This window comes from Limulus polyphemus, unplaced genomic scaffold, assembly GCF_000517525.1.
Source record: "Limulus polyphemus unplaced genomic scaffold, Limulus_polyphemus-2.1.2 Scaffold308, whole genome shotgun sequence".
Taxonomy (NCBI): Eukaryota; Metazoa; Arthropoda; class Merostomata; order Xiphosura; family Limulidae; genus Limulus; species Limulus polyphemus.
This window is the reverse complement of record NW_013665918.1, coordinates 14,003-23,606: the sequence shown is the minus strand read 5'-3', so window position 1 is coordinate 23,606 and position 9,604 is coordinate 14,003. Positions and strand designations below refer to the sequence as shown.

General features: G+C 32.2%; 1 protein-coding gene across 1 annotated transcript in view; it reads left to right on the top strand.

Moving 5' to 3' along the window:
- Positions 1-7,097, top strand: part of LOC111085282 (delta and Notch-like epidermal growth factor-related receptor) — a 101,052-nt gene extending 93,955 nt beyond the window's left edge. Inside the window, exons 8-10 of the mRNA XM_022383092.1 lie at positions 1,167-1,295; positions 1,541-1,802; positions 3,933-7,097. Of these exons, the coding sequence (XP_022238800.1) occupies positions 1,167-1,295; positions 1,541-1,802; positions 3,933-3,993 (452 nt within the window). The 3' untranslated portion in view covers positions 3,994-7,097. The remainder of the gene's footprint in view (positions 1-1,166; positions 1,296-1,540; positions 1,803-3,932) is intronic.
- The last annotated feature ends 2,507 nt before the right edge of the window (positions 7,098-9,604 follow it).

Sequence of the window (9,604 nt, the reverse complement as noted above, 5' to 3'; positions counted from 1 at the left end):
CACCTTTAGTTCTGTTGGTACTTCATGGTAAGATAACGAAAAACTTACATCTTTAATTCTGTTGGTACTTCATGGTGAGATAACATAAAACTTACATCTTTAGTTCTTTTGGTACTTCAGGGTAAGATAACAAAATAATTCACATCTTTAGTTCTTTTGGTACTTCAGGGTAAGATAACAAAATAATTCACATCTTTAGTTATTTTGGTACTTCATGGTAAGATAACGTAAAACTTACATCTTTAGTTCTTTTGGTACTTCATGGTAAAATAACAAAAGAATTCACACCTTTAGTTCTGTTGATACTTCATAGTAAGATAACGTAAACACGTACATCTTTAGTTCATTTGGGACTTCATGGTAAGATAACGTAAAACTTACATCTTTAGTTCTTTTGGTACTTCATGGTAAGATAACAAAAGAATTCACATCTTTAGTTCTTTTGGTACTTCATGGTAAGATAACAAAATAATTCACACCTTTAGTTCTGTTAGTACTTCATGGTAAGATAACGTAAAACATACATCTTTAGTTCTGTTGTTACTTCATGGTAAGATAACGTAAAAACTTACATCTTTAGTTATGTTGTTACTTCATGATAAGATAACGTAAAACTTACATCTTTAGTTCTGTTGGTACTTCATGGTAAGATAACGTAAATCTTACATCTTTAGTTCTTTTGGTACTTCATGGTAAGATAACAAAAGAATTCACACCTTTAGTTCTGTTGGTACTTCATGGTAAGATAACGTAAAACTTACATCTTTAGTTCTGTTGGTACTTCATGGTAAAATAACAAAAGAATTCACACCTTTAGTTCTGTTGGTACTTCATCGTAAGATGACGTAAAACTTACATCTTTAGTTCTTTTGGTACTTCATGGTAAGATAACGAAATAACTGACACCTTTAGTTCTGTTGGTACTTCGTGGTAAGATAACGTAAGAACTTACACTTTTACTTCTCTTGATATTTCATGGTAAATAACGTAAGAACCAATCTTTATTTCTGTATATTTTTGATGTAGGCAGATATTATAGGGGCAGAATTTCGACCCCTGTTATCCAGTCCATGTGAGAATAGTGTAACATGTTGGCCTAGCCTTAACTCATTCTTCTGCTCTTGTTTACCATGTTTCACGGGATGTACAATTTTGTTATTTTACAGGGGCAGGATGTACACAACATTTCGACCCCTGTTACCCCAGTCCATGTGAGAATAGTGGAACATGTTGGCCTAGCCTTGACTCATTCTTTTGCTCTTGTTTACCGGGTTATACAGGAGACATGTGTGAAGGTTTGTTTGTTTGTTTTAAAACTTAAAAACTGTGTTTTTCCAGTTACATTATGCTCATTCAAGAAACTAAAAATGAAATCTAAAGTGTTAAAAATACCATATCTTTATATACTACAATAAGTCATTAATATAAATTGTAATGCAAAATTTTATTTTCTTGTAAAATATTTATAATTTGCTTTTATTTTTAATTGAATTCTTATACATATAAATGCATATTTAATGTTAATAGTTGAATTTTTTAGCTCATCTGCTACACCCAGCCAAGCCATTAGCACACACTCAAGAAAAGACAGAAAATCCACAAGAAGGAGCTGTGATCGACACAGTTAACGTGTCCTTGGATCATGTGCACAATATTTATATTGCTGCCTCTACACTAGCTGGAGCCTGCCTAATGGCAATCATTGTCGTAACTATATATCATTGTCGAGTTCATAAGTCCTACCAACGCTTCGTCAGGAAGTCTGGCAGGTCTCGATCCGAGAAAATAAAGCAACAAAAAACGTAAGCATTATTTTCTTTAATCCTATAATGTTTCTCGAAGAATTTTGAAATACCCAGAAATACTTTTAATCAAAGAAATTATTTGTTTTTGGATCATCTAATCTAGGATATGTGTCCTGTGTGTGTTACTTTTCCTATTCTGTGTGAACTAACATTCCACGTTAGTTCTTCGATAATTTCATATAGGATACGTGTCCAAAGGTAACACACAAACACTAAGAACTAACGTGGAATATTAGTTCACACAGAATATGAAAGGTAACACACACAAGACACGTATCCTATATGAAATTATCCAAGAACTAACGGGGAATATTAGTTCACACATAATATGAAAGGTAACACACACAGGCCACGTATCCTATATGAAATTATCCAAGAACTAACGGGGAATATTAGTTCACACATAATATGAATATTAGTTCACACATAATATGAAAGGTAACACACACAGGCCACGTATCCTATATGAAATTATCGTTAGTTCTTGGATAATTTCATATAGGATACGTGTCCTGTGTGTGTGTGTGTTAACTTTGCTTCTTATGTGGACTAGTATTCAGTGTTTGTTCTTGAACAATCGCACTGAAGACACGTATCCATTTAATGTTAGTACTTTCTGTCCTACAACAGTTTCTTTGTAGTTAAGTGCAAAGCTACACAATGGGCTATCTGTGCTCTGCACACCACGGGTATCAAAACCTGGTTCCTAACGTTATAAGTCCGCAAACATACCGCTGTGCCACTGGGGAGTCCTATAATAGAGATCAATGTTTTGAGTTGCCTTTATAATTACTTTATCTGGTGCTGCTTTCTCTTTAGTAATCTTCTAGAAATCAATACTTCACATTGATTTTGAGAGTATCATATCTCAAGCAAGTTTTCCACTTCTGCAAGTATGTTCTTGTCCTCTAGAGAGTGCTATTCCAAAATGGTTCTTCCAAGATCTCTTTTGAAGTGAGTTTTCTACTTTTTAAGTTATTTTATTAAATAAAAGGTGCATGTTTTCGGTTACTAAGTGAAAAACATTTTTCCACCTTAGTCCTTCGGTTGCTGCATCAGAGAAAGTAATCATTTTTTGGAGTTTATTTCTGTGCTTTAGAGACCAGGTTACTGATACTTAAGTGATCTAGTTTGAACCGTACTTCTGGTTCGTGAATCCACGCTCTTTTGGTGTACTATTGTAATCTGGAAACTTCTTAGACATTTTTCTATTTATAATATTCACATGGTAGTGGTACTCATTTTGAATAAAATCTCTATATCTCTATATAATCTCGATAAAATGTTAGGCTATCAAGTCTGAGATTCTTAATAACGAGCCTCTATGACCGAGTTTTAGTCTCAATACATTCAATATCCATGTTTTTTTTTCAACCCTTTGGTTAGATATTGGTGATTTGGAAAACATATGTATAGACTATGACAGTCATTAAAACTGCTAAGATGTTTTTGAACAAAAGTTAAAAGACTGGAATAATTAACTCTTTAGTTTAATTCATACTATGTCCAATAAAGTTTTTATCCATCCTAGTTTTCATTTGGTCTTACCTCTTCGCCATGGCTGATCTGACTACGTCACTTGGAATACGAATATTGTACTCTATATACACCGATTCTTTCAGAATTTTTTATACTTTGCGATTTATATTTTGTTTATTTCAATACTTTTTAAAGAAGTTCTAGAGTATCAACAGTCATTAATATATAGTAGACTAATAAACATAGTAAATCCAGTCGAGGTAGTGCGTTCATTTAGTCCTAGATGCTACTACCTATAGCAGGATTTGGCTAAGGAGATTATCTACTATTTCGTGAAGTGGGTGTAATGTATCTTCAAACACCCTGTGTATGTGTGACTACGTTATGGCTGTAACTTGAAGCAGAATGGGGTCTTAAGTTGGCATCGTAAACTTCTGAAAATGCAGAAAAAAAGCGTAAGTGCATTTTAAACTTTACCTTTGGTTAAAGACTTCAGATTCCCGAGTTTTTTAATGTTTCCTCAAACGCTTTTGCGCTCTTTCCTTAAATTTAGCTGTATTATATATTTATTCTCTGTAGCGATGACCCAGAAATGTTTTCCTTAAATCTCCAAGGAAATACTTCTGATTTCAGACTATTTTTTAACAGTGTGTACGAAACGACTACGATAGACCTAAGCGACAACTTAGACCGGCCACTAATTGCCTGAGTGTTTCCTTTATTCCTGATCTACTTTCCATCTCACCTTTTCGAGCTGACTGATGCGATTCATCATTTGTTTATTGAAGAAGTATTGGTCGTCTGTGTCCAAATGTTGTCACGTAAAAAGTGAAGAAAGTACGAAGATCAACAACGCCGTTCTCTCTCCAGAACAATAAGACTGTTTTCATATACTAAAATAAGCATTAAAAATTCAACTAAAATGCCATAGTTAGAAAGTGCAGATCCACATTCTAGAATATGTGAGTTAAAAGTATCTGTTTGCCTTCTTCTATACCCATACAAACACATGCTTTATTGTACAATTTTCTTTTTTACTTTCATAAATGTTCATACTTTAAATTTCGTTGTCTCGATTGAAAATTTACTTAATTGTGATTCTTTTGAGTTAAATTCATTTCTTAACATATTTATATTTTCAATTCCGTCAAAAGAAACGTCTTTGTTAAACTTATCCTGTGTTTCGAACTAATATTTCTCCTCTGAATGATATAGAATTATGTAAAGCTTTCTCTGTTCTACTGATTTTGTGTTCTGTAGAAACAAGATTTTTTCTTTCTAAAATCATAATCCTCTTTACCATTTCAAGATTCTAAAATCCTTTCAATTCCAAAGCCATGAAGTACCCTATTTCAAGCTACAAAATCCTTATGAAAGTATATGATTCAAAAATTTGCAAAATCCACTATATAATGCATTCTAAGATGAAAGGTCAACAGTGTTCTGTAAATTATTCCTAGAATCAAAAATCTAGAACTGTCTAAAACATGCATTTTATGTACTATGTATACAAATTATTTTGCTTCTAAAAAGATACACAGAGATCTACATATGACATGGTTCATAGTTCATCATGCTCACTGGAGTCTCCGTTTCGAATAATTAGACATAAATAACGCTTTTGATTAAGTTAATCGAAGAGGGTTAGAAATTGTTAGGATGTACAGTTCATTGGTCAACTGTTCGTTATACATTATTTTACTGTTCAGCTAATTATTTAATGGGCCAATAATATATGAAATCTTAATTTTAGATCGTAGTGTTTCGTCCTTTGTTGTGTGATGGACGATGTTGATGATTCTTATAAATACATCATTTCTCAGACTCCAAACGTGATGCTTCTTATTAGGAAAAACATCAATATTTCTACAAAGAAGTCATCGAGCGTTAATGACGAAAATTCTAGACCTAATTTCGGAATTAACTTGTTAATGTATCGAATTATAGACGTAGGTATAAGAGTAAGAACAGTTTGTGGATTAACAATCCTTATTTATCGCAGCCCATTTCAAGCAAAATATTGCTAAAGTAGTGTTTAGTATTTTTAAAGTTTGATTCTTTTTAAACGAAACGAAATTACTATATTTATAAAAGATATATTGACGGAAATTTAAAAAACACTACTTCAAGTCTCTCCAATAAAATATGCGAGAAAACTTAAACTACCATTCCATCATGAATTATTTGTGTGTATATATTATGTAACCATTCCGTCGTGATTTATTTTGTGTGTATGTATTATGTAACCATTCCGTCGTGATTTATTTTGTGTGTATATATTATGTAACCATTCCGTCATGATTTATTTTGTGTGTATATATATTATTTTACCTTGTAGACGAATTCATGCATGGTATAAACAGCTATTCGATTTTCATCATTGTTGTTATTCTCTTTTGAAGCCTGTGTTTAATTGTAGCTCTTGTAGAATATTATTTTGTACTGCTGATAACTAAAAGCCAGATTGGAATTTCTTAATTCATATCCATTAACTTTCGTTTTTGTTTAAACCTCTCAAGAATAAATTATACATCTTTTTAGCAGTATTAGTTTACCGTGCTTACTCCAAATTTTACATTGTGTTGTTAGTGTTAACATTAATTTATTTCTTAGTGTAACAACTATGTATATATATCGGATGTGCTGTAAATCATGAATCGGTGGTTAACTAATGAATGTTTTACTCTACGCTTGTAGTGTGTCAGATATGAATAACGCTTCAAATGGTTATAATTACACTTATTGCCTTCTTACTGACCCAATAAGGCCAAAAGTTATATCAAAAAAGTAAACAAACCCACCTCCTCCAAGGCCAAAACATATATCAAAAAGTACACAAACCCACCTCCTCTAAGGCCAAAACTTATATCAAAAAGTACACAAACCCACCTCCTCCAAGACCAAAACTTATATCAAAAAGTACACAAACCCACCTCCTCCAAGACCAAAACTTATATCAAAAAGTACATAAACCCACCTCCTCCAAGACCAAAACTTATATCAAAAAGTACACAAACCCACCTCCTCCAAGGCCAAAACATATATCAAAAAGTACACAAACCCACCTCCTCCAAGGCCAAAACTTATATCAAAAAGTACACAAACCCACCTCCTCCAAGGCCAAAACTTATATCAAAAATTATACTTTCAACGATTCCTTTAAAATTCAATAACTTCGATTACTGTTTCAAAAAAAAAACGTATTTTATGTTCAATGTAATTTCTTTTGGCTGTTTCATTTTTAACGTTAGTACTCTTAAACTTTTTAACGCCATTTCTTTAGTTATTCGTTGTTTTTCAACATTATATATTTTTGTTATCATTTTCAGTACGTTTTCTTCTTATTGTTAATTTATCACTTTTATTGTCACTCATTTCAACATTATTTCTTTTTGTTATTCCTTTTCAGCAATTTCTTTCCAAGTCCTGTCCATTTTAGCGTCACTTTGTTTGATAATTTTTAAGATTATTCATGTATCAAAAGCTTCTTTTTATCTGTGTTATTACTTTGAGATATTTGACTGTTACTATACTTATAATGATAGATAAACAGAGACACTCGGCTACGTCGGTTCCTTGTAGTTTAGTTCAAAAAATTCAACTTAGTTACACGGGAATATAAAATGTATAATATACTCATACTGAACAAAAAGATATATTTCAATAAATTTTGAAACATATACCGGTAATTTGTGCAATAGTACATTCTAGCAACAAAACATAAGTCAGCTTAAAGTAAAAATAATCGGAATTATTGTGATAATATTATTCCTGTGTTCGTTAGTAACCTGTGCCCTATTTCAGTCGCAGGTACACACTATGATGTGCGTGTAGATTTCTGGTCAGTGTTTGAGCTCAATAAAGATGTTACAGCGTAGTTTATCTTTCATAGACCACCAATAGTTTATGGTGCTACTATAGCGTGCGGTCTACACAGATCACCGATTCACTAAAACATAATTTCTTGCTAAATAATTTATATCTATCCGCGTTTTTGTTCAACAAATAATAATAATTTAATAAGTTGCGTGTTCCAAAAAAGTACCTTAAATTTAGGTTATAATTGTGCTAGTTTTGATTGTAGGAATTTATTTCATTCTGATTATATTTGCCCCCAAAACGTTGTGTAATGGTATTTTGTACTTTATTAGTTTAAAAGCATTATTTATAATAAATGGTACCAATTGCGAAAAACAAAACGAATATTAAAACGGTGATGATGATCGTATCTGTGTAGACCACACGCTATAGTGTAAATATCTGTGTAGACCACACGCTGTAGTGTACATATCTTTGTAGACCGCACGCTATGGTGTAAAAATCTTTGTAAACCGTACGCTATAGTAGCACCCACTTAAGTTTGTTCAGACACTAAATGAGATACGATTACCTAAGTTATCTTATTTCACTATTCGTGGATAGTTTCTTTATGTGTTCTAATTATGAAAGATTAAGTTTTTAGTTCCAGTAAGTTAATGATACCGTCCTGCGTTTATTGCTATACTCATCCCTTGACATTTCACGAACACGTGATTTTTGTGTTTCACCTTTGTTTAAGCTTATATTTATATAAGTACAAAAACCGTGATAGTTCAACTAAATGTTTCCACAGTTACTTTATCATATACATGAATATTCATCAATAAAAGTCTTGTCTACACCATCGTGTCAATGAGTCTTTATTTTCACATATGCACATGCCAAATTTCACATAAGTCTCAGTATTTTAAAACCACATTTTTTTCCATAGTTCTTATTCATATAAATATCATATTTTACGCCTCTCTATGTTTTATTATCTTATGTTTTACAAAGGTTTTTCCATACATGTACATACCAAAATATGCGCTTCTTTAAATATGTCTGAACTAGTTTATAAAGTTTTACCTCTATGTAAACATCAAATTTAAGGATTTTCTATACATGTCCAAACCATGTTTTATGGAAGTCTTTTTTTTTTTATCTATTTCATATGTTACACTTGTACATAACTAATTTCTAGCTGCTAGATACATCCTTGAGTTAGGTTTTACAAAAGTTTCCTTTTGTTTTTTTTTCTGTATCTCATATAACTCCGACTTTCACACCTGGTTCTATATACCAAAATAAATTTTAACGAAAGCGTCTTTATACATAACGTGAACCAATGTTTAGCGTGCTGGACAGTAGATCTGCTTGTCCAACGCACACGTCCCGTTATAGTAAAAAAAAAAAAAAAAAAAAAAATGTTTTCTACACGTTGAGTGCAAATTAACGGTAATGTTTAAATCCCATTATTCGGTCAGTACAAGGGCAGCCCTAATATTGGCGGTGGGCGATGTAAACTAGCTGCTTTCTCTATAGTCTACTAGATCAAAAGTAAGGAAGACTATAGGAGATAATCTTTGTTAAGTACCTTACCTTTGTCCAAGTATCTGAAAACAAACGAAAACGTTACCCTTGTCTTCACGGTCAAGAATGGGTTATTAATTCCTGTCTTTACGTGATTAAGCCACATTTTACGAGAGCTCTTCCCACTTGTGCGTTACTGAAACCCATAACAAAACTCACACTAGTCTCAAAACGATCAATTCAAATCTTACGAATTATTTCTTTTTGTTTATCGTTCACTATATAGCAGTAACTATAGGATTAACCGTTTAGCTCAACTGGTTGGATATGCAAAAGATAACGTCCGAACCAGGGGGTATGCAAATTTCGAATTATCAGACATAAATCAACTCAAAGGTACGTATAAAGTTTTACATTTGTTCGTACTGCATCTATAACAGGTATTATTATACTTACCTGTACTGCATCCATAACAGGTATTATTATACTTACCTGTACTGCATCTATAACAGGTATTATTATACTTACCTGTACTGCATCCATAACAGGTATTATTATTATACTTACCTGTACTGCATCCATAACAGGTATTATTATACTTACCTGTACTGTATGATATATACAAATTTTACATCGAAGGTTATTACACGCATATTAAACATGTAGTTGGTACTTGATATATACCAAATTTGATAACCAAGATTTACGATCTTTTTCTATTTATGCAAAACTTTTAAGAACAGTTCATTCCAACTTTCACAACGATATTTACGTGCTTAACTTTTCTTTTCGACGATTCCCCCTTATATTTGTAAACCAACATTCACGCCTACATGTATATGATAAATTCAAGTTATCCCATTTCCTGTCACTGCTGTTCACATATAGCTACATGCTTAAATCAATTTTTTTCCGAGGTTCCTGTCTGGTCTTTCATGCGGGTGCTCGTTTAACATATTTCAGTATATAAATCTGTGTACATATTATTC